This window comes from Anomalospiza imberbis, chromosome 11 (genome assembly GCF_031753505.1).
Source record: "Anomalospiza imberbis isolate Cuckoo-Finch-1a 21T00152 chromosome 11, ASM3175350v1, whole genome shotgun sequence".
Classification (NCBI taxonomy): Eukaryota; Metazoa; Chordata; class Aves; order Passeriformes; family Viduidae; genus Anomalospiza; species Anomalospiza imberbis.
In genome coordinates this window covers 17,791,536-17,817,290 of record NC_089691.1, presented here as the reverse complement: position 1 = coordinate 17,817,290, position 25,755 = coordinate 17,791,536, and the positions used below count along the sequence as shown (strand labels likewise).

Sequence of the window (25,755 nt, the reverse complement as noted above, 5' to 3'; positions counted from 1 at the left end):
TTGCTCTCTGGAATATCACATTTAAATCACCCTGTACACAGTGACAGTGTTGATCTCGCAGCCCCTCAGGCTAAAATAGCTTTATTTCACACTGCCTATACATTTTTCAGGGCAGAGATGCAATCAATACACACAAAGGAGTCCAAGGAACCCAAGAGGAACAAGACTAGTTTTTGTGGAATTGATGTCGCCGTGCATCCATTAGCCCCACTCAGTAATTAGGAAATTAAAAGTGCCTCATTGCTCCCCTCCACTGAAGGTCACCTTGAGGCCCTAAAGTTGGGTTTAGATGTAATTAAGAGTTTGCTGACTGCTGCCAGGGCATGGGCTACAAACGCCAGCAGAAATCCTGTTCTCAGTCCCTGAGTTATTATAAACAAATGCATGTCCTTCTCTACAGGGGATATTTTCAGGAGTACCTAAGCCTCAGGTTTATCACCACAGTTTGTAGGGCAATAGCCTGGCTGTGCACATGTATTTCACTTTAATAACATCTTCCTTCTTTCAGAGAGTAAAATTTGGTTCAGATTAATAAACCAGGGCACTCCATATTATGCACACCCACAGGCATAATTGAGTCAATCAATATCAAATTTTTAGCTACACCTTCTTACAATTTTTGCTGATAATTTAGTTCATTAACAAAATCTGAGAAACATAGCATGAACAAAAATGTGTGCCATTAAGATAACGCTTAAAATACTGAATTTTGGTCTTATGAGCCCCTAGGATGATATAATAGCTTAAAAAGAGGCTATTCTGAACACCTGAGTGCAGAAAGCAGATTTGCAATCAACACATGTGATACTGAAGCAACACAAAGTATGCCTGGAAATCAGGGTACCAAACCAACACAGTGAGTGTGTCCTGATGCACCTGTGCTGGCTCTGGAGCTGGTGCAGGCTCCAACGAGGACATCTCTGTTCTTTGCACCGTGTGGACATGCCTAGAATCATTTTATGAGAGGGGGATATTCAGGGTGAAATGAATCAGAGACCCTGAGGCAAATTTGAAACTAAATGCCTGAAAACTCATGGCTGAAATCCACAAAAAGCACAAACCTGCATTTGGGTACCTAAACCACTCTGTCCTAGGAGATGTCTTTGGAAATCTGATAAAGTCACCTGAGTTTAAGAATAATTTTTTATCCTAAGTGCAGGCTTTTGAAGATAGACTTTCTTTAGATAATCTTTCTTTCTGCAGTAATAGGTAAGTTATTACAGAATATCAGACCACTTGCTACACCTAATCCCCTGATGCCAAAGGGGCTTGGTGCTTGGAAATGGGACAAAAAGTACTGTGGGAATGAGCAACATGAAAACCTGCCCAGGGCAAGGCACGCAGGAAAGCAAGTGCAACACAACAAATAGGAAATAAATCTACTGGAACTGACAAAAATACTATTAAAAAATCAAACCAAGTAGTTTACAACTGATACAATCGAAATGGGGATACCAGGACAGAGGGAAGACAAGGCACAGGCTATAAGGACAGACACCAGCACAGTGTAACAAAACTTATGAAGGACAGAAAGTGGAAATAGTCAGAACATGAAACAAGAACCTTAATAAGACTTCTGGCTGCACATATAAGCTTCAACAGCTGCATCTTAGATGGCTCATGCAGCATGATTCAGACACAGCCAGGATGACACAAGCTAAAGATGATACTCAAGTTACAGGCAGGGTGAAATTATTTACAGTGGACAACACTGAAAACTGAGATTTGACAAAATTATGAGCCCTGCTACAGCTGTGGCAAGAGAAGAACTTTGTTCTGACTGTATTGTATCAGAAGCCAGATATCATGGACATCAGGGAGACAGGTGTACATTTTAGTGCAAGCATAACTAGGATTTGCATCAGAGATAGTAAGATTTTAATAGCTAGATTACACTGATAAATGAAGATTATACCCTAAAAAAATATCCAAATATATCTACAATTTATTAGTTGTCGAAGTCCCTAATTTGTTTATTTGAATCCCACCACATGTTGATTTGTGAAGAGCCTGACACATTGCAAAGTGGTTCTGTAGCTTTGGCCTCTTCATTTGAGATCACTGCATCCTTCTTCCCTTTTGACCACCCAAACACTTCCTTGCCACCTGCAGACCCAGTCACACACCACATTTCCTCCTGGGGACCTGAACAAAAGCTGCCACGACAAATTTTCTCCCTCAGTGGAAGAGATTCATTTTGCCCTGGTTAAGATGAAATCCTGATTAAGCATTCACTCCTTTCTCTGGTGGGTCACTGGGCTCATCTGAAATCCCTCCCATGAGCCATTAGTGAGCTTCATTTGGCAGAGGGTCTAAAGCTGCTTTTCTACACAACCCTAGAACAGTTGTCTACTGCCCTGAGTCTTTTGGGCAATACTGGTAAAATGTCACTGAGGCAGTGTGGTCTAACTTGGTGCCTACATTGTCCTGATGGAGCAAAAGGAGGATGAAAGCTCAACCAAGATCCAACTGCTTGTTTTGGAAAGATTTTCTCCTATACAAGACAATCAACTTCTTCCATCCCCTTTTTCTTGGCAGTTTTGTGAGTCTGAGTTACAATATTTGCACCAGCTCATCGTTCCATAAGCTTCTGAAAACACTTCCTGCTTTCCTTAGATCATGTTTTCATACTGATAGTACAGGTTCTGAGACTCAAACAGATAAACCTACAAGAAACACTAGTAATACTATGCTAAAAAATTACAAAGAAAAATGCAGATGTTGGTCAAACCCACTCAAAAAAAAAAAAAAATTATGGGTCACAGTATTTCACTTGAAAAATTTCAACTAAAATTAATTATCTGAGTAACTATTTTTATTTGCATTTTCTGTAAGTATTTTAAGTACATTTTTTTTCCTCAAAGAGAAGACTAACAAGGCAAGTCTGGACTGATTTAAGAAGATGCACTTTCATTAGCAGGTGATTTACTACAGCAGAATGTGTGTTAGATCCAGGAGTAAAGGCAAATTAATTGAACCAAAAATACTTTAGGAAGACACAATCTGAGTTATCAGGTGCTAGTAATCAAAAAAGATTAATACAGGGATATTCATGACCTCTACTTGTAAATAAACATCAAGAACATTTTTCTCCCTTCAGAAAATGAATTCAAGAGAGCCTCGGAAACTGTAATTAGTATTAATTTAGCTGATTGTACGCTTAGATAATACATGCATAAAATGGTTTCAGACTTTAAGGGAGACGGACAGCTACATACACTAATTAACAGATTTTTAAAAGACCTGAAGATAAGTAATTAATTAGAGGAACACTGGCAATAAAGGGATCCTAAGAAATTGGTGGCTCTGGAGCCAGGAGCCAAGGAAATATTGGGAAGGAATTGTGGAAGGGCAGGAGGGGAAAGATCCTCTCTCTGGAGCCCTGTGCCAGCTCCAAGAGCAGCAGGGACCAGCTCAGCCTCACTGAATTGAGCACAGGCACTGAGATAATTGGGATTTTTCTGGGAGCATGTTTGTGTAACCTGGCAGCACACATTCTGTACAGCTGAAACCTTCTGAGGAGGAGCCACTTGGGATTTCGATGGGAAAGAGTTGCTGAGGAACAAGGCAGGTTTTGGTCAAAGGCACAGACAGCAGAGCCCCTTGTCAGGGTACTGCCCTGGCCCAAGAGCAGCAAAGAAACTCTTCTCCCCCTTAGTTCAGGCCAGGACATAACTGTGAATTCCCCATGCCCACCTTCACTGCACCACCTCCACTCCCTGACCTCGAGGCCCTTCAACAATAGGTGGATCTTTATTTTGTTCCATTCTCCAGCAAAACCTCTGAAAGCTGCCTTTCATCTTGGCTTTGAAGTAGATATTTTTAATCAACTGTTTACCAGCCAAGTCTAATTGTGCAGCATAAGTAGTGCAACTTGAAAAAGCACTCAGAACTGCTCTAGAGATGGGAAATGACTACAAGCCAAAAGTTGCAAGGGGGAGAAAATGAAAAACTTCTTTTTAAAAAGTCTCCTGATGTCAGCGAATCTGTCATTCCTCCTACTTTACAAAGTGGATCTTTGTTCATAATGAAATTTCTTTGCATTTACCAGCCCAAAACAGCTTTGCTTTCTATTCAAACAGCCAAAGACCTGTCAGGGCTGCAGCTACCAACGGGTCTCATAATGACACAAAAATGTAATGGAACACTTGTAACAAAACCAAATCTAAGGAATGGCAGGGTTTTAATATTTCAATAAGGTTAAAGCACGAGTGTTAAATTATTTAGGTTCAGAAATAAGATATAAGCACTAGAGCAATATCACATCCATACTCATATATCATTACACATGTAGGGGTGATATCCATGTGATAAATTGCTGGAGTGTGAGGTAAATTAATTTACTATGCACTTTGATCACAATACTCTCTCCTGGCCTACTAATCCATTTCCCAGCAGACTTGCTCTAACATCCCAAATCACAGAACACTTTCATTGCTGCCATTAAGAGCAATGTTTCATAGTCTACCTCTCTTTTTCTCCTCACAGGTAGGGAAGTTTCCCTCCTTGAAAAAATAAGAAATATAAATTAAGTTACAGGAAAGCATACAGATGAAATCCTTATATCATCCACTCTTTCGTATTGTGCATCTATATAAGAGACTTATAAGGAGAAAATATCTTCATATACTGACAGCTGGGCAAGATGCTGTGATGTGGGCATGATTCTGGTGGAAGGGGAAAAAATAAAATCCAGATATTTAACTCTTCAACTAGAATGATTTAATATTGCCAATAAAGAAATAATATAGATCTATATACAGAAAAGCACTAAAAGTTAAACCTGATCTACAGATGTGCTCACAATTTAGGGCTATAGATGATTACATGATAAAAATGATAATTAATATACCTATCACTGCCAGAAGTGTGATGGAAGCAAAATATTTGGCAAGTAAAGAAAGCCTGCTACTTCCTTAAATCCCCAGTCACAGCTAGCAGGAGCAAGGAATGCCTGGAGCACCCTCTCCCTGCCAGGCTCTGAGCATCCCACACAGGTGAGGTGCTGCCAGGCTGGAGACTCCAAGGGGAGCAGATTTACCCCTCGGCCCACCAGGTGGGCAAACAGCTCTGAATCCAAATTATGACCTATCACAAAGCTGAACAAGCCATAAACTCAGGTGTTATTTACTGGAAGATCACCAAGTAGATTGATTTCATGGATTTGCAGCTTCTGAATTTTGCCACACCCACAGAAGGGCCTGAAACCCCCATGGAAGAAATCCATATGGATGTGGGGAATGCAAAGTAAGAAGTGAGCTGGATTACAGAAAAGCTGCATGGACATCCAAGCACTGCCTTCCCCCAGTTTGCCATGGCTTTGTTTACAGCATGAGTTGCACTTAGCCAAATATGAAATACTGACAGAAAGAGTCATGGCAGACCTAAAGACACTTTGAGCATTCTCTGCACTTGAGTTGATGGATATGCTTTAGAATTTGTTACAGGAATCATAATTCAAAGTGTAGTAAGAAAAATATTTCTGGAGAAGAACAAAGGCAGGGTAATTGATACTGGTTTCAGGTTTCATACAGTTATCCTTTATGATTTTAAGTACTTCATTTAGAAAACCTACCCTTGTAAGCACTGAGGTCTGCCCAGCTTTGGCCACCAGAACACAGAATGTAAAATAAAAATATCAGAGGTATGTTTCCTTTATTGGGGCAGGGGCAGACAGATAACAAAACAAAAAATCAGGGAATTTGAGGAGTGACTTTACCTAAAGGATGGCAGAAGCCCTGCACCTGCAGTGGCACTTCTCAGCCCCCAGGTCAGCTGGGGCTTTGCCTTCGCCTTGTGGAGGCAGAGACCTGGACAGTGCACGTCCCACTGGGGCCACAGCTCAGCAGCAGCACTGCCAGCTGTCAGAGCTGTGCCCAGGACAGACAAAGCCACACTGCTCTGGGGGCACAGGGAAGAGGAACATGGAAAACCAGCCGTGCTGAGCTCCTGCAGTGCCAGGGCAGCTCTGACACACCTTGTCCTTGCAGCGCAGAGAGACACCTCCACTGCTGCTAGGGCAGCAGAAATTCTCTCAGGAACTGGGGGAGAAATCTGAAGAAGGCAGCAGCATCCATTTCCCGTGGCCAGTGCAGCACAGGGATTTTGTGCTGTCCCTCACAGTGCTGTTCCCACTGCTTTGGGCCATGACAAGCCGTGGTCCCAGGGGAAACATCTTGTTCCAGACTGGCACTTGGGCAATGAGGAAAGATGCTCTCAGCAGCAGCAGGACTGAAAACATTTCAGTCTTCATCAAAACCAGCAGGAATGCAGCCAGACCCCAAACCCTTGTGAGCATTTGAATAACAGAGGGCAAGACCTGGTCAGCCAAAGGGAAACTTTCAGCACTGAGTTCCCCATGAGGGGGCCCTTGCTGCTGTGAACATCCCACTATGGGCTGTACTGAGAAGACAAGAAATTAGGGGAGAGCAAAGGACAATTATGTGGAGATACCAGCTCTAAAAATGGGTCTCTGCACTACAAGATGAGGCAATGTACAGAAGCCAGCAGTGAATATTCCAGTGCCACAGAGAAAAAAAAGTTAGGCAAGGCTGGCCATGTGCATATCCACACTTTCTCATTTTGGGTGATGATACTTTGCCCCCTTCCTCTATCATCCTCAAGAAGTGATGAAGGGAAATACAAAAAATAAAAGCAGTCATAAATAAGGAGTCTTTGCAGCAGAACATAAGTAAGCCTCCTTTTCTCTGAGCATCTTTCCCAAGCTTCCCATTTACAGAAGGAGGATTTACAGACAAAGTAGGGTGTCTAAAAACTGAGGATTTTTGTAATTATGTTTAAATAAATAAGAAGAGAGGTAGACAGAGTGTTATATAATCCAGCATAAAACTTCCCAATTTTATGTTAAAAAAGAAATAAATTAGCACCCTTGCCTCAAGGTTTAGTGTCCTGAAAATGTTTAGCAGATTTTTTTTATAGAATAGCATCATTATCTTGTGCAGATATAATACACAGGATGCTTCTCAAAATTATATCACAAAGTACTTGTGCATTCATAGTATCCAGTAACTGCCTCCATAATTTATGGGCACCATCCTATGCAAATCATTGGAAAGAAAATGACAGATCTCAGGGGCTGTTTGTTGTTTAATCTCACTTTGTCATGATTCAAAAAAGAATGATGTGAAAATACAAGGAAAGTCATCCATAACGGTAAAAAAAGACTCTTGGACGTTCTTCGTTGTTTTCAAAGAAACATAAATAATCAGCTCTTTGTCAGCTATGAAATGAACCTACATTTTCTATTCCACATGAAGGGCCATCAAAATCCAAAGTGTTTTACACCCTATTCTATTTCTGCTGGCAGAAATTTGGGGCTCTAAGACTTGACAAGAAGAGATCATCCAATGAGATGGGGAACAGCACGAAAAGATATCACAAAACTGGGCTGGGACTTCAGCAGGCATCACAAGGCTTTGGAAAGAGATTAAAAAATATATATAAAAAAAAAACAAACCCTTGGGTGACCCTGGCTGGATGCCAGGTGCCCACCAAAGCTCTTCCATCCCTGCTCTTCTCAGCTGGACAGGGGACAAAATGAAAGGCAGGGCAAGGAGAGGCCACTCCCCAGTTACTGTCAGAGGCAAAGGAGACTTCACTTGGGGAAATCACTTTAATCTATTACCAAACAAGAGCAGAATCATGGGAAATAAAAACAGGTCTCAAAGACACCTTTCCCTCCCATGCCTCCCTCTTCCCAGGCTGAGTTTCAGTCCCAAATTCCCTTCCTCCTTCCCAAACCTCCTTATTATTGTTGATGCCTCTTTCTCTGATAGGCTCAACCTTGGCCAGCAGAGCCGTCCTGGAGCCTCTGGCATTGGCTCTGTCAACCCAGTACATCAGATCTCAGCCTCTCTTTCAAATTTACTCAAATTTGGAACCTACTGAAAGTGATATATTCCTACCAGAAGTGAGCGAGGTTTTGGTTTTTTTCCGTAAGTCTACATTTCACTAAATGTCTCCTGGCACAAAACTCATTTACTGCCAGTCCTACTACCTTAAAACAAATATGTCCACATAGGAATATCACCAAAATCCCCTGCACCCTCCCTGCAATGAAAAAGGCACAATTAGGTAGAGTTTTCACGACTGCTGGGTTCGGTGGCTGTTATTAGATCACACAGAGCTCCATTGCTGAGAGACAATACTGCTTTCTCCAGAAGAGGAGAACAGTGGTGCTGTGCAAGGCAGAGCTGAGTTTCCATGAAAATGACACAAGCAGGTATTATTACTGACATAAACAAGCACATCTTTAATACTAAAACTTTGTTAAAAAAACCTAAAAACCAAAAGCCTAAAAGCATCTCTCAAAGTACTATTTCAGTCTGAGTTTCTTCAGGGGCAGCAGAATAACTGCTGCAGATGTGTGTTAAAGGAGGAGTGCTGGTGTCTGACATGGAAAACTGTCACACTGACAAGTGAAATGTGCTCATTAAATTAGCAGAGGTCTTCAGATGACTGAAGTCAGCAAAACAGAACAGCACTGCAGACAAACAGGGGTTTGTCAAAGCTTTGTCTTCCCTCCCTCTGGGCTCCTGCTTCTTCCTGAATGGATCAGCAGAGGCCACGGGCAGGACTGGTGCAGCCTTGGCCTCCACCAAAACTCAGAGAGAAGCTACAGGTCAAGCCTTGAGCTCAAACACAGCAGAATAGCAGAAAGTCTCTGCCTTTCACACTGCTCCGAGAGTTAGGGGCCAGGGATTCAACTTTCTCCCAGAAGAAAGAAAAATCTGCCAAAGCGTTCCCTGTTCAGAGCATGAACTTTGGAACAAGCTGCTTTTGTGATAAGCATCTTTGCTAGTTATACCCTCCTTTTCACAGATATTAAATTCTGAATGACCAGCAGCTGCCCCCACCAGAGCAGAGCCATGTACTCATCTTCAGAGGCAGAGATTTTAGGTCTGTCTTGTCCATCTCCTCCCTTTCTGGCAGAGTTAGGGGCTGCCTCAAAGCCCATCCAAAATTCCACAGAACACTGCCTTACCCATGGAGACTGAGAGCAAAGGACTGGGGTTTTTTGCTGTCTCATAAGAAGTGACACAGTAAAATCCTGATGTCTCATCTCTGCTCTCTTATTTATTTATTCAAGATGTAAAATTGAAGAGCCATTGGAAGGCACTCTCCCTTCCAGCCATATCTTAACACCACAGCTCTACTTTAGGGAAAAGATGAAAAGTCAGCCCCTAAAGCAGAACACAACTTCTGATTAGAGATACTCTGAATTGAATCTATTTAAGGAAAGAAGCAGTACTATCCCTAGTATTTTTTTATTTATCTAGCCATTTCCTCACTCTTCTTTCAGTGTCTAGAAATTTGTCAAATTGTTTCAGGTTTTGTTTTCTATTTCTTCTTTTCCACTTAGTCAGAAAAACAATTGAGTGTGGTTCTAAACTAATTTCAAAATGTAAATACTGCACAAACCAACACCTGATATCTTGCTTTGGCTGTCGTATTAAAAAAAATTCAATTATTTACACTGCTTTAGTCACACAACAAAAGCAAGGCTGCTTTTCAAAATGTAGACTGTTATCCTGTATTCCCTCAAACTAAAAAATAAACAATTGTCACAACAGAAAATTTGCAAAAATTACTCAAGCACGTGAAAGCTGATCACCACACAAGATTCAATGAGCAATTTTACATTAAGTCTCACTAGAGAGAATCAAGTCTTAGTTTGATACTCAAGGCCTCATGAGAGCCTCCAGACACTTTCTGCAAGCCAGGCTGAGGGCAGCAGCTGGTGCTGATTCACCTTTTCATTGCCTGATGGGAGGAAGATCCTCTGGGAAAGGATCCCTTGCCAGGACTCCCCAGTCCAAAAAGGTGACTCCAACCTGAAGTGGGACACACAATTCATCCTATGACAGCAAAAAGAGGAAAACGTCCTGACATGAAACAAAAATGCTGATAAATATCTATAGAACTTCGCAGCTTTTGTGTTGCCAAGACAGAGATAAATAATGGAGAAGACCTTTCTCCAGCTTGGAGGTTTTCTAGGTTCCAACAAATGAGAAGCAAAATTTCTGCAGTCAACCTCAACAGCCAGAGCCCAGAACTGGCCATCAGTGGGGAAGGACACACAGGACCCTGTCCCTACCAAGTGTGTGCCCACAGCTTTGGCTGGGCCAAACAAGACAACACCCACAGGTGATTTTCCACCCAGGATTCCCAGAGCACAGTTCTCTTTTGGGACAGATCTTCTGGAGCTTTCCCCACAGCAACCTGTGTTTTTAGAATCAAGCAAGAGATTAAGGTTTTGGGTTGTTTTTTTTTTTCCAATTACAGCTAAAGAAATAGTCTTTTTTCCCCCTCCTTTATAAGATGACATTTATCTTGACACAAGTTGCCACATTGCTGTAGCTGGCCTGCAAGAATTGACTATTGAGTAATAGTGGGCAGGTAATATTTGCAAGTCAGACACATTTCAAAGAAATACCCTGAGTTATACAGAATCCATTTCCAGCCTGGGAAAGGCTGGAAGCATAGCACTAAACTCAGGTGGGAAGTGTAGGTTTCAAGTGAGAAACATGGCTAAAGAGGAAGCCTTTCTGTCCTAAGACAAGCTCAATCTTCTCCCCTCTTTAAGGAAGCAGTTAAGTAGAAAGTGGGAAGCTACACACTTGAAGCAAAGCTGGCACTGCCCCTCTGCAGCTCAGCTGAGAGCCTGGACACTCCCTGGGCAGGGAAACATTCCCTGACATGGCACAATTTGTTTCTCAGTTGAGCACCAGCAACAGGAGGGCTCTTTACACGTCCCAGCTGGGGCAGTCTGAGCCATTACAGCTCAACCACCATGGAAGTTTAAGGCAGCGTGAAGTTGGCTTAAGGCAAAGCCCTTGATTCCATGGAAAGAGGGAGCTGAGAGGCTCCAGATCCATCACCCTGCCCAGAGCAGCCATGCCAAGGACAGAGCAGGAGGGAGGGGATCCTGCTCTGGGTACCAGCTGCAGGACAGTGTCTGGCAGCCACCAGAGGAGGCTGTGAGGATCAGAGTAACAAAACCCCACTTGTTTCCATGCCAGCTCCCAGAAATGTGCTCCTGGGGGGAGCTGTTTCCTCTGATGGGCTGTTCCACTGCTGGATGCTGCACGGACTGTCCCTAAAGAAAAATACCAAACAGGCAGTGGTTGCTGAAGTCCCTGTAAAACTAGGCTGCCTTTTTTTACACCAAAGGAGGTTCTGAGACCCAGATGTGCTATCAAAATAGGGAATAATCCCTCCTGACAAAGGCATATTTGAGTTTTGTTCATATCTTTGCCTCCTATGTGAAATCTGGACATTAAAGCACTTGGAAAGCATACAGGACACAGCCCAGAGAAAGATATTTGAAACTTAATATACTAATGTATGTAATGCATTACACAGAGAAAATTATTTTACCATAGTTACATTTAACAGCAGGTTTGCATTCTAAAGTCTGCATGAATTTCCCCTCCAGATTTTGATTCATAGATTCTCTCTGGGCTAAGGGATAATCTCTTCTCACCTGTTAAAGAGTACAGCCCCTCAGATCTAGGGAGCAGCATACTAAAGACACACAATCCTCATCAGAAGGACTTCAGTATAAATCTGATACTACTTTGTAGCTTGTTTCCATCTCTAGACATTACAGATTACACCTTTTCCTTTGATAGGCTAAAAAACAAGAAAGGAATGTAAGAAATAATTCATTTCACCTAACAACAGGGTTTAGGGGGAACTTGCATAGCCTGAACCTCAGAGGATTGACTGCTACAAAGGACTGCTTGATACCACACTGCTTGTAGAAGGTACCAATCAAAACATGTGTGGGGTGTGCAACCAGAAAAAACAGAAATCACTATGAAATCTTTCCCACTGGAAGATTCTGATCAACAGAAATAGTTTTTCCTATGGGTAGAAGATGATTTATATTTTATACATATATAATTTTATATATTTTTTTAATATTGCAGTTTATATTTTTCCCAGTTTTTCTTAGAAAACACTTAATCTATCCTATCAATATCAGGAAGTAGGAAATTCTTTCTAGCATTTCAAGTTTTTGTATCAAATAGCTCAATTTTTATACTTTTTAAAAATAAAACTGTTTGAAACTATTTAGTTTATTAAGATACATTGCTGGTGTTCAAATTGGGATGAAATCAAATGGAATTCTGTTGCTCAAACACCACAGCAAGTTGCATTAAGAGCAGGAAGTTCAGAAAGCCTTTTCCAAAAGTGAGAGCCTTAGGAGCTTACATAAAGGAAGATTTAGAGAAAACAAAGGAAATTGGTTTAGAGGAAGGGAGAGGGGAAATAAAGACTGAAGCCAGATAAAAACCTACAGAAAACAGCTGGTAATCTGCCTACATTGTAGACCTTGCACTAAATGACAGCCTCTGTGTCTGGTGATCTCCCAGGGGTGGTTTGGAGGGTTAGAAATGCAATATGCCCTGGATGCTCATTGCCCACAGCCTGCTCCCAGTCAGGGCATCTCAAAATTCCCCTTCCTCCAACTGTGCTTCAGCTCTTCCTCCCTCCATCCTCTGAGCAGGGAACTCCAGAGCTCACATTTACCTCTTAGGACCAACCAGGCTCATAATGGAACTGGAGTAACCACGGCAAGCGGCAAGCGTGAGATAAATATCTAATAACCACTCAACTCATTCAGTTCAGCGTGTTATCAACAGCAGGAATCAGCATTAAACAATTACCCAATTCTGCCCTCGGGGAAAGAAGGAAATGCAAAATATTTCCCAAGAAGTCATTGAGGAGGATACATTCAACCTCAACAGAATTCACTGTGTCCTGCCTGGCAGCTCTCACTGTGCTGCGGCAAATTGGGATACACAAGGTTGGAGGATCATGAATGTTTTTTCTCTACTTTTGCCCACCTGTGAGCCCCATCCTCTACCCCTGCTGGCTTTTAATGGATAGAGGGAAGATCCTGGTGCATCCACATTCCTGGGAAAGCCAGGAGCTGCCACAGACACTTCCCCACTTCACAGGCTTCACTGTGAATTTCCCTGATGTATTAAGATTTCAGTAGAGGACAAAAGTCAAGGGAGGGCGCAGAAGTGTTGTCCTGCTCTTAGGCATTGAATAATCTAATTTAGGGACAGCTATCAGTGCTGCTTTGGCCTTGTTAATTTTCTCTTCCTAAGTCAGCTTTCAGACACTCACAGCTTTTGTCTACTGCTGTTATCAAGGCATTTGCATGCACTAATCCATGACAAATGGTTTCATTTGGTGCACATCTGATTTCCTTGCCTGCCAACTAGAAAGAGATAATAGAAATACCACGAGAAACTAAATTAGAACTAAAGGAGTCATCTATTTGTTGGAGAAACTCAAAACAAGGTTAGGATAAACACCACTCAGGCAGCTGAATTAATGGAGAAAGTGCTGAGATGTCAGCTGAGGAAACACAGTTTCTAATTACCTGGAGGGAAAAAAAATAACTGCTTCACAAAAAAAAAAAAAAAAAAAAAAAAAAAAAAAAAAAAAAAAGCTTCACTAAAAGATATTGCTAAAGAAATAATTATATTAAAGATGTGGGAGCTGGCTTAGACACAGCCATTCTCTGTCAGATCCTGCCCCAGCACACTGAAAACAATTAGGAACTCAAAAACCTCTGTGAGCCCAACTCATCCCTTGGGTTCCCCTGTTTCACACAGTAGTGACTTCTGGCTGGCTGACCACTCAAATTTGAAAGCACTCCATGCAAATAACCAAGAAGAGGAATTTAATGCGTTAATGAAAGTCACAGTAAATTGTGTTAGCTTAGCCATGAGAGCTTATGATTAGAGCAAGGTTTTCCCCCAGATTTCTGCTGTTTAATGCAAAGTGTATCCTTCTGTTAAAAAGGGCAACTTCTGAAAACACCAGACCTACTTTTACTTTCAGGGCTGCTCTAAACCAAAACAAGAGCTGGTACCAGCCAGAAGGACACACAAGACCCTCCTCATGTTCACCCTGGTATTGAATTTGAACTCTCTGTGGTCTTGATTCCACTTGGGAAAGAGGCAGCCACTGGCAGATCTGAATTTCTGCTTCCAGACAGGATTTATGTCTTTATCAGGATGATGGCTTGTTTTGGGTAGCTGCTGCTATCTACAGAGATAATTTTTTTCCCTAAAGAGGAATATCAAGGTAGAAATAAAGAAGGCACAAAGACATCGAATCATTTTTTAAAGTTTCAACTTAGGAAACTGATTCTTAAAAACAAACAAAAACCCTCAAATATTAAGTCCTCAAAATTTCTTACTCAGTTCCAATTTTGGTTTTATAACATGAAATAGGCTGGTGTTCAAAGGGTTCTGAACTGTAAAATTAGCCAATTTTTAAAGACGTGATAGAAAGCATAGAAATTACTATATCATAGAAATAAAATAATGGAGTTTTTTATTAATATAATTACAGGAAGTACCTATATCTAGTCATATTTCAGTGTATGTTACCATACCTTCCTTATCCTCAGCACCCTTAGCCAGTCCAGAAATGAAGCTAAGGTCTTTCTAAGAAGTAATTTTTTCAAAATGCAGTGTTCTGAACGTGACCTTAATGATAGTTTCAGTGTTATTTGAGCTCATTTCTGTCTGGTTTTTGGTCTTATTTAAATTCAAAATTATTCAGAATGTGAACACTTACCTTTTAATATGTTTATATAGGCAAATATATGAGCTACAGATACTTTTAAACTCTTGAACATGTTCAGTCAGCACTGTGTTATTGTGATTCCTGAGCAGCATGTAGGAAAGAGGTGCTAACCAATAGGTTCCCTTAATTTCTGCATGTTCTTTTAAGAAACAAACATATAAATCAATGAAACCAATTTTCCAAATAAAATGTCCTTGCTTGCTCTCAAGCACTTAATTAAACACCATTAACTCTAGTTTGTTTTGGCAACCAATTAATGTCATGATCAAATATAAATAGACTCTGCAAGAAAAGATTATAATTAATAAATCCTGAACAACACAGTACAATTGCACTGAAGCTTTGCTTGCCAGCAATATTTCACAGCAGTTTTGGAGAGCATTAATGAGGACAGCAAAAATAAAGTTTTAACAGGGGGGTGCAGTTTAGATCCTGAGGCTCTTTCATGCACCCAGGCTGATCTGTAGAGCCTTTGGTTGCTGCCATTATTTACACAGAAAAATCACAGTCCTAGGTTCCTCGCTTTCCAACAAACTGATATGTACATGCATAGGAGTCTTTAATCAAGTTCTCCACAGATAAAACTTTCACTTGTACACAGTTTAATTAACAGTATATTTTATTTTGCTCCCTGTGTTTCGGTAGGTTCAAAATGAGGGTTCTTGATTCAGATTTGTCAGCTACAGAAAACTAAATTAATCCAGCAGATCTTTGGATTGTGCATGAGGATGGATTAAAAACATTCTTTAATCTGAGCCAACAGCTCTCCGGATAATCAAGAGACAAGGATCACTGTTTAAGCTGGTTTTTGGTTGCCTTTTCATTTAGTAACAGGTAAAGTACATGGCATACAAGTAAACTTAACTGTTCATGGAAGAAATATTTGTGCCCAATTCCAAAAATCTCCCAGCATGTGTGGCTGGGTGGGAGCTGCTCATGGAGAGCAGGTTATTCCCTGGGTTACTTGGAATTCAGAGACACTGCACCACAACAAGAGTACCCATCCCAACAGACTGTTTATGTTCTGATTCGCTGATTCTCAAGGAATCACTTTCACATCATCCAGAAATGAGTAAAATTTTCTATTCCTGCCATCGTTTCAGTTCCCAAGCCAAGCTGTTTTCTCAAAATAAGGATCACAATGGAACAGTAGGGCACAGTTATTGATTATCATGATAGCAACAGTGATCCTGCACGCTTCTGTCACTGAAGTGACCTTTCAAGAAGGGCAGGAATGTTTTCTTTACCCACTGCAAAGGAAAAGGGGCAAACTGGTATTCCAAAAGAAATACAGAAGGCAAGAGAGAGATGTCAAAAAACAATCTAAACAGAACGTAGAAATATGAGTCACAGAAACTGGGCTTTGTAACTTCATTCAGCTTAATTTACACACCCAATTCCCCATTGTGCATCACGGCCTGAGTCTCATAAATTTAGACTCCAACTGTGCTGCAGTCCTCGTGGTCCATTCCCAGGATACGATGAACAGAAAGCTCCAGCATCACTCCCATGCAGAGGAGTAAGATCAGCTGAAAAATGCTGTTCTGTATAGGGTATCTGAAAACAGCAAAAAATGCTGAGTTCCACCAGAAAAAAAAATCTTGCTCACAGCACAGGTTGGTTTCACTGAGTGGAAAGAAACATTCAGAAGGAAACACAAAAATTATAGAGGGTACAGGATAAAATAATATCAAACTTAAAGGGGAAAACACATCAATCTTGTGAAGCAATGCACTTGAATATTACTTTTTAAAATATAAATGAGCCTGGGACTAAAGCTAATCATTAAAGGCATGTTTCTGATGTTATCAGCAGAAATACTTCAGTGCAGAGTTATGTAGTTTGCCTCTGGGGTTTATATTTGTAGGTGGCAAATTTTCCTTGGGACTTCACCACCACAGAATGAATTCTCACAGTCTTTAAGGCCATGACAGTGAGCTACAAATAGTGGTGTGCACTGAAAGGTCCCTGCATGACTCACCAAGGCCCCGAGGCTGCACTTGGCAAGGGAGGCTCAGCACAGGGCTGGGAGCAGGAGATGCTGCTGGGGCTAGCACAGCAAGAGGAACTTTTTTTTCCCTGCCTCCCCAGGGCAGCTCCTGCCCAAGAGTCTGCCTGCAGAAAGGCCTGAGGGAGAGCTGAAGTGGCTGAAGTGGCACGGGATGGGGACAGGAGCACAGCCAGGTGGAAGGGCACAGCAGGGGGACTAAACCAGAGCACAGAGAGTGTCAGTGCAAAGCACCCACACAGGAGACATCACCCCATTGTCCCTGTGGGAGTACTTTGCCATTGCTGTTTTGAACAAGGTGTGCAGCGAGGGTGACCCCAGCAGCGCACCCACAGGAAAGGTGGCACCCAACGGGGGGAAAAGGTGGCGCCCAACGGGGGGAAAAGGTGGCGCCCAACGGGGGGAATGCAGCCATGCTTCCAGCAGCTCCTGGGGAGCCCCCCTGGGCTGTTCAGGGCCCCAGTGCACACCCTGGCCATGCTGCTCTTCATAGCCCATTGAGCTGACACACCTGCTCCCCCCGAGGTTGCTCCATCTCCCTGGATCAGCAGTAACAAGGCATCACATTCAGCAGTGTCACTGGTGACAGCTCTTCTCCACCTGCACCAAGCTGTGAGGATCCCAGCTGCCCTTCTTCTCCTGCCACTGACCAGCCAGGGAGGACAGCCTGATCCCTGGCAACGCCAACCTATCCCTTCCCTTTTACTTCCCCTTTGTCCCAGCCAACAGACCCCAAAAATCCCCATGGCTAACCCTATCTCCAAGCATACCCTGGAGCCAGTCTAGTTTTGTTTCAGAGGTTTGATTTTCAGGGAAAAAAAATCAAAAAAAAAAAAACAAAAAAAAAACAAAATCACAGGGTGCAATACTTCTGATCAAGTCTGCTGCTGTAAACAAGCCCATCACATGAGCACAGCAGGCAGTTCATTGCCATCATGCTGCTAGAAACCCTACCTCATTTTTAAGTGTTGATTTTGTCACATCAGTTCTCTTCCTAAACAAAATACGTGTCCACATACATCCAAATGTATTTTATATGTGACCAGGAACACAGTAGGTACTTACAACCTGGATTTCTTCACTTAGCAGTTGGTAATTTCACATTTTCAAGAGCAGCCTGTTAAGGCCAGGTGGGTATAACAAAGGTATCACAAGGGAGATCTTTCCAGTGAGTGACTGAAACAGCTCCTTGTGAACAGGATTTTCTGACTATGAACAAACCAGGGCACTGTGCTTCTTCCTGTGCATTTGCTGCTGTAAATGAAAACTTGAGTCAGACTTTAGAACTTAAAAATGTGCTGATTTTAATTAACACAGCAAGAAACAATAGCTGTCACCTTTCACGGCCATGGCTGGCTGTGCTCCTGCCTGGCAATTTGAATGTTGTATACTGAAGGCAACAGTTTGCATTCACACCATGTGATTAATGAAATACAATTCTTGGTAATCACAGAAACTTTTCTATATTAACTGCCTAGTGCCACACTTGCTTCTGTCAACACCAAGAACAAAAATCCTGCTGAACTCACCTTCCAAATCTCGATTGTTCTACAAAGTAGAGATACATTTTATATTTTCATGAGGAATTGGATTCAAAACCCTGCCTGTTTTGAACTGAATAGCCACATATATGGGGCATATGAAAATAGCAGACCTTTTGAAATGTGAAAATATGCAGTTTACCCCAAGGCTACAAAAAAATCAGTGGGAAGGCCAAGATCAGAACTAAGACATTTTTTGCTCACAGCCACAGACTACAGTTTCTGCAACATGCTGTCTACTGAGAAACATGCTCGCAGCATCCTTAGGTTGATGTTACTTATTAGTTGGTGCAGAATTGCTTTGAGACTGATTTTTCCATCTCGTAATATGTAGTATAGAGAATCACTACTTGAGAAGATTTTTAATATGCACATCATTAACTACTGTCACAATAAAAGGTACTTCATGTTTAGCATCATAAAATTTCAGCCTTGATTCAGTCCATGATTTCTTCCTCTGAACAGGCCTATTTTTAATTAACATATTTGCAAATGTCAGCAGTGCTACAGTGGGTACTTTTTTCTGCTTGTGTCTGCCTTACATCTTTACACTGCACACAAGACTAACTTGATGTGTACCTAATTCATTCGCACAAACATACAGGTGAATCCTATGTCCTTCCAAGTAACACATGGCCAGTGTTGTCACCTATTAGCTGAAAGATCCAAAACCTTGTTATGGAACAACATCAGAATTTTGCAAAGAATTGCATAACTGAAAGGGTGATGGCTGGATTTTTATATATTTTTTTAAACTTGAATCCTGTACTCTGCTAATATATTGTGTCACCAAATTCCAGCATCCACTTCCTACTGCTGGGAGGATCAATCCTGTCAATCAGATGATCAATGAACTATCACAGGCACTCAGATAACTTCAAATCAACGTGTCCACTCTAACCCCTCAGGCCAATTCAACAGCCCTGAAACTGTGTGTATCTTAGAGACCAAAACAACCAGTGTGGAATTCTTTTCATTGCCACTATTTCTTCTTAAATCACACAGAAATGACAAGCTTGCAAAGAAGATGGAGATTTGTTTCCACATAAAGTTATTTCCTGTGAATGCTTTCACACATCCTTTGCCTAACATGATTTTCATGAAAATGAAATATAGTCATAAAAAACCCTGCAGAAAGCCATGAGTACTGCCCAAGGGAATTACACTGCAGGGAGGTTCTGCAGGTTTACTCCCAGGTCTTGTCTTCCTCACCTACCCAAGTCAAAAGGAACAGGCTCCAATATTTAAGGGCACTAAAGAGCAGCCCTGAAATTTCTCACTGTGTTAATGAGACAAGAAAGAATTAATGAACAGGCACAAATAATACAGCATCATTCATCTTATAAGCAAGTAGTATTTACTATGGCCTTACTACCTGTGCCCACCTGCCAACGTTTCACAGAAAAGAAAGCTACAGTCAATCACAAATACTGTCATGTAGAGCAGTTTACCACTTTTGTTTCCAGGTTCATACCTTCTGCTAAGTCATCTAACTGAATACAGAAGTACTGAATTATAAAAATGAAAAATTATACTGCACTGGAAAGAGGCTTTAAGCTTCTGTGATTGCACAGTGTGTAAAAATCTATTTCAGCCCATTCAGAAATTTGCTTCAGAAAGTTTCTGGGACAAAAAAAAAATTATCAAGCTCAGAAATCTCTGATGATAAGCTAGCCTTTTAATATATTGCCCTTGATTTCCAGAGTTTCCAAACTGGATTAACTGCTGTGGTCCAGATGGATATATTCACTGTGCTAATCCACCATGTTCAATTCAAGTTTATTATGCTAAAAACACTCCAAGAGGATTTTATCTTTTACCTGCACCTTCCTGTGCTCAGTGAGACTCTTCTATTCATCAAGAACGAGAAGCACAAGATGGGGTGGAACCTGCCTTTTTAATTATCTTGTACCAAAGTGGCCCCATGATGGAGATGAACTGCTCAAACTCTCTTATTTTAGAGCAGCTCATTACCTATGCATGATCACAAACTGAAAGAAAAGGTATGCTGAGCATGCTATTGATTACAGCTCTATCTACCATGATTCAATAAGTTGAAATTTCATATACCAAATATTAAATTAATGAAATTATACTTTGGCTCATCTGCATCCATTTTTTATTCACTTTTATTTGGCTGAACAGTTTAATCTTACTTACAGAGTTTCTAACTAAAAGTAAACTATGCATTCCTAATAATATAAACATGAAAAATAGGGTGTGCTCAGGGACTGCAGTTGAATACATTAAAATCACTCAGTTTGCTAGTTAACATATTTCCATCCCTTTTATATGCAACCTTTCACATTCAGTTGGCAGACTGCAAATTCATGGCCTTATAAAAAAAACACTGTCTTGATTTTCTGTTGTGACAGCAGAAATCGTCCAAAATCTCTAAGAGTTTCCCTAAAGGACACTCACTGGCTGGTACTTCCCAGGTGCAGCACAATCTGAATTTGAGGTGAACATCATGTCAAATTCCACTCATCTGTCAATGTAGTGGATTATTTCTTGAGAGACTGAAATTGGCTGCCTGGGATCAGAACACCATCAATCTTATTCATGTAGGGTGCAGAGAAGCTGCCTGAGCCAGGCTCAAAGGAGGGAAAGCTTGGCTGCTTCTAAGTAGGTGATGAGGCAGCTGTAAAACCTTCACTCTATCTGTAGCACATCCCTGAGTGAAAGATTTTGTCATTTTTCACATTTCCTCAGCATTTGGTATGCATTCAGTGTCTTGCTGTTCTTGCTTCATAAAAAAGGTGATTTTTCAAGCTTAGGCAAATGTTGCAGCGCTCTGGATCTGCCCAGCTCTCATTTTTTCTCATAATGTCACTTGTTTCAACTGATTCCATAAAATGATATTACATTTTCTTTTTACATACATGTGCAGCTGGGCTCTCTTTTCCCCCCTTTCCTTCACTAGGGACACACTCAAATAACCAGCAGCATTACTGATAATTGCACTATAATAAATCTCTGCAAGTCCCAAATAAGTCCCTCACCCCTCAAACTTCAAGCACTCCCAGATTTCCAGTGCCAGGGGGTAAAGGTAACACACTTGGTTAATCTGATACTCTAACATGGGCACTGAGATCTAGCCTAGAAAGGATTTTGGTCTATTCCTCTATAACATTTATGTTTCATTAGAACAAACCAAGACAAGGCCAATACCTGTGATTTCTGGGCAAGAAACATACTTGGGAAAACTTTGAGTTTTAAAGTTGCTAAAGACATGTGTTCAAGACCATTTGTTGTTGAAGGGATGTCATTCAATCAAAAACAATTCAAATATTAATTGCCACATTGTAAAGTGACTCATCACTGTGAGTTAACACTTTCCATCTTTCATTTCTACATCTCTTAAAGCCTCTCCCACCTTTTCTTTGGATTCGAATTTGGTTAAGTGACATTCTTGGCCCATCTAATTTTAACCAGAGGAAAATACTGTGCTAGAAAATGCCACCACCTCAATTTTTATCATAGCACATTCTTCAAAGCGCAATTAGCAGCTGAAGGAGTTATGTGATCCATTTCTATTAATAAAAACACAATAAAACCACTGCTGTGCTGTCCCTGCAGATCCAGCAGCCCAAGTGAGCTGTGTTCTCCCCTGCTAACCTGTGGGATTGAGTCTGCCTTTACAGGCACTGCACTCTATTCACAGTCCCAAATTCTCCTCCAGGCCACACTTTTGCAGCCCCATCAATTTCAGAGGAAAACCTGAGAACCTCAGAAGTGTGCCTCCTTTAATCCGACCTCCAGCACACACGGGTGACTGAGGGAGATTTGGTGCCTGTGGTTTAAGGAACAAACCCGAACCCAGTTTGGGTCAGATAAACACAAAGTTCACTCTCACAGTGTCCAAGTTCTACAGAAATTCCAGAACTTCACCAAATGGGAAGAAGGGGAGAGAGAAACAAGGACACAGAAACTGAGCCATTACCCACAATGGGATTCTTATGCTGGGCAATTGTTAGAAAAGGATATTAAAGGACGACTCTTCCCACATCAGACTGGCAAAGCATAACACACATTAGACCCACCAAAAAACAGATGCTGTGCAATACAAAGGCAAACAATGCATAAAACTTACATGATAAAAAGAATTTTGATTAGTCAGTCATTTATCAAGACAGACAGGAGCATGGGCAGAGAGTCTGCAAGCCCAGAGCTGAGCTCAGTCCTACCTGGTCTGTGCAGGTGATGCTGCTGGAAAGTGTGATGGAGGGACCCCTGACAGAGCAGCATTGCACAGGCACTTATCCACAAATACAGGACCCAGGACATTGCAGAGACCACTGCCATTCTCTAAACAAAATATTAGACACACATTATTATCCAATGCCTTACAGCACACACAGTAGTCAGCTTCCATTACAACAGTGTTTTTAATATTTTTCTTTTTCACTCCTTTTGCTAAATGTCTTTTGATTATTATTCCCCCCTGCAGGATGCAATTGTTGTACAACAAAGGTCATGCCCAAAAAGGACAGCTGAGGTAAAGAGACATCAACAGAGGAGCCTGGGTAACTTTAATAATTCAGTGGTAAAAATCAAACTGTAATAATCTGAGGACTAAAAAAACCACAATAAAAATAGAAGCTGGGAAATATTCTCACACTGATCCATGGCTCAATTTACAGGGGAGTTAGAAATGTAAACCAAATTTTAAAAAGTCACAACACCAGCTGGAAAAAAACAGCATGATGTCCAGACAGTATCAAAGCTGCTTTAAATACATTGCAGAAAGGCATAACACATCCTCAGATATCCAAGACATATTGCCAAAATACTCCATCCCCAAAGCTGAAAAGGCTATTACTGACCCAGAAGGTAACAGTACATTTTTTGGTTTTTTGCTTTTGCAAGCATTAATTGTTAACCATGCTTCTGTCTACCAAACAAAGTAATTGTTTCTCAGAATTATTTTCTAATTCCCACATGAAATCAGCTTCCTTTCGTTTGACCTGTGCACGCACAAGGACTGGAATGTGGCCAGACTGAATTTCAGATGTGCTCTATAGAAGATCTGATGTTTCCACAAAGCAGATTGTGTCAAAATTTCAAAAATATTCCCTTTGCAAAGGGAAAAAACAATTTCTTTGTCTGCTGCTGCTGGTGCACTTGGCCATCCAGAGCAGACAACTCTTTTTCCATACTTGTGTTCATGGCTGTACTAACTGGCTGAATTTCCCTCTGACTTGTTAACTTCAGCAGCTCTTCCTCAGTGCCTCCAAGGATCAGGAGGTTTGCAAGGCTCAGCCACGCTACACATCATCCAGTTCCCTTAACAGCACCTTCTGCTGCATTTCAGATGGCCAAATTAATCAAACTTCAGGCACTCTCCTCTCTCAGCCAATGACGGGATGCTGCTCTCTGTCTAATAATCCAATCAGCTGAACATCATTTTCACAGAGCAAGAAAGACTTTGAAAGATTCAATCCCTCACATAGAAAAAAAATCATGTCTTTAAAAAAAAAAAATCTGCATGCAATATCAGGGGATTTCTACAGTAGGAAGATGAACAATATTAAAATGCTGTGGTAATAAAATATATGCATATAAATTCCTTTTTTTTGCCCTGATTTTAAAGCAGCAGAGTCTTTGGGAAGCTTTTAAAGTCTAATTAGTTGAAATGAACCACATAAACTGACAAGTATAATTAATAGAGAATACCAAAACATTATTTTGATCAGCATGAGGCTCTTCCTTTCTCTGTACTGAGTGCTTGATGCACTGCTTGGTGTATAATTAATTTCATTTCCAACTGTTTGCTTTGCAATATACAATGCACTTTTTCTCCTCTCTTTTTAGACCCATTTATCTTGCAAAATAGATTCAATCTCCTCAGATCAGGGAGCTCCTGGGAGGCTTCCCGTGTCTTCAGGAATTAACACGTTCTTGTCATAATTGGTGCTCCTATGCTTTTTATACCACAAGGCAAAGGGAAAGGTGAGTCTCATGCAGGGGAATTTCAGGTGTTCGGGTTATTTAAACTGAACTTTAAAAATCCCAGTCAAAGAGCCAAACTTCCACAACCTGCTAAATGCTCCTGTGTCTTTCCTCCAGCATCATGTTCTTCACACATGGACAGCAGACTTACTTTACCCACTCAGGCTTTATTACTAGTTTTTGTTGTTTTTTAAAATATAAAAACATCTCTCAAACATTCACTATGTCAAACTACCTTTGCTCAAACCCAGCGTTTCTTACAAACATTTCTCCATGCACTCGTTTGTCAGCAAACTGTCACACACACAATTTCACCCAGAGATCATCTTATCATTAATACAGAAACACAGCAGTGAATATTTTCCACTTTTTATCTGATGAGTTCCAGATCTGCTTTCTGAATCTTAAACCCTGAGGAAGCTCCTTACCTGAGTAATCCAACCAAGAGCAGAGCACTCTAGTAGTGTTCATCGGAAAGATCTAATACTTTTTTAAATCCATCTGTACCACAATAAGGGATTTCTTTTATAGCTTCCCAATAATCTTCTTTATCAGGATTAAAAGTAGAAAAAAAAAAATCTCTTTTTCGTTACAAATCCTGTTTCCAGAGTAAAGAAGACATCTGAGCTCTCACACTGCCGTCAGAAAAGTGGCCAAGGTTTGAGGGGTGGAAACCTTCTCATTTTCACCTTTAGATCATTTCCTAGCATCCCCTTGTGCCGGACGAGCCCTTTGAAGTGGTGGTGCGATGGGCTGCAGCGGGCAGGACCCTGGAGGCCGAGGAGCAGCTCCCGAGTGCGGGCAGCGCGGCCGCGGCTCCGCGCGGGCGGCGGCTCCCGGGCGCTGGACCTGCCGGAGCCTATTTCAACACATCCCTGCTCGGGAGAGTATCACATGTGCCTTAAAGCGACACAGCCCTCGCTCGGCAGCCCCAGCCAGCGACTGGAGCTGCATTTAAATAGCGGCAGCAGAGCCCGCACGGCGCAGGGGAGCGGCCGCTCCGGCTGCGGGAGGCAGGTGGGGATGGGCAGGAGCGAGCGCGGCCACGGAGCCGCCTGGGGCCGGGCTGGAGCCGCCGGCACAGCCTTTATTCCCCAGCCTTCTTCTGGCACTCGTTCACCACAGGAGAGCGGGGCTTAAGGGAGTCGCTTCCCTTGCACGGAGAGCAGCACATGCCTGGCAAGGGGAAGGGAGGTGCGGGGAAAGTGTAACGAGGCACACGGGAGAGCAGGAGACTCCTACGCGCTCCCAGGGGCTTTCCAACACCTTGCCACAACTCGGAGTGGAAGCTTTCCTTCCAACTCCATTGCCGAGGCATCTCTGCAGACAATGGGGAAATAGCTCTGATTTACTCCCAAATGCCACAGCTCAGCTCTGCCAGATTATTTATTGCAGTTATTTATTCTCCACGTCTTAAGTGGCCATTTACAGGAATGGAGTGGTTTCCTCTCCCTCTTGTACCATATGTAATTATTTTTTTAAAGGGCCATTGTATAGACTTAGTACATACCATTCACTTGGTATTACAGATCTTATGTCTGCCTACAAAAGAAAAAGGGCTTGGAGACAGAAACTTCCATTTTAAGAGCTCAGGATTTGTGCTACAACACAATG

General features: G+C 41.7%; 1 protein-coding gene across 2 annotated transcripts in view; it reads right to left on the bottom strand.

Moving 5' to 3' along the window:
* TAFA1 (TAFA chemokine like family member 1) overlaps window positions 1-24,843 on the bottom strand; it is a 209,465-nt gene extending 184,622 nt beyond the window's left edge. For both annotated transcript variants that reach the window (XM_068202247.1, XM_068202248.1), the window contains exons 1-2: window positions 24,570-24,843; window positions 22,377-22,497 (exon numbers count right to left, since the gene is read on the bottom strand). In XM_068202247.1, coding sequence (XP_068058348.1) covers window positions 22,377-22,494 — 118 coding nt within the window. In that variant the 5' untranslated portion in view covers window positions 22,495-22,497; window positions 24,570-24,843. The remainder of the gene's footprint in view (window positions 1-22,376; window positions 22,498-24,569) is intronic.
* Between the last annotated feature and the right edge of the window lie 912 nt (window positions 24,844-25,755).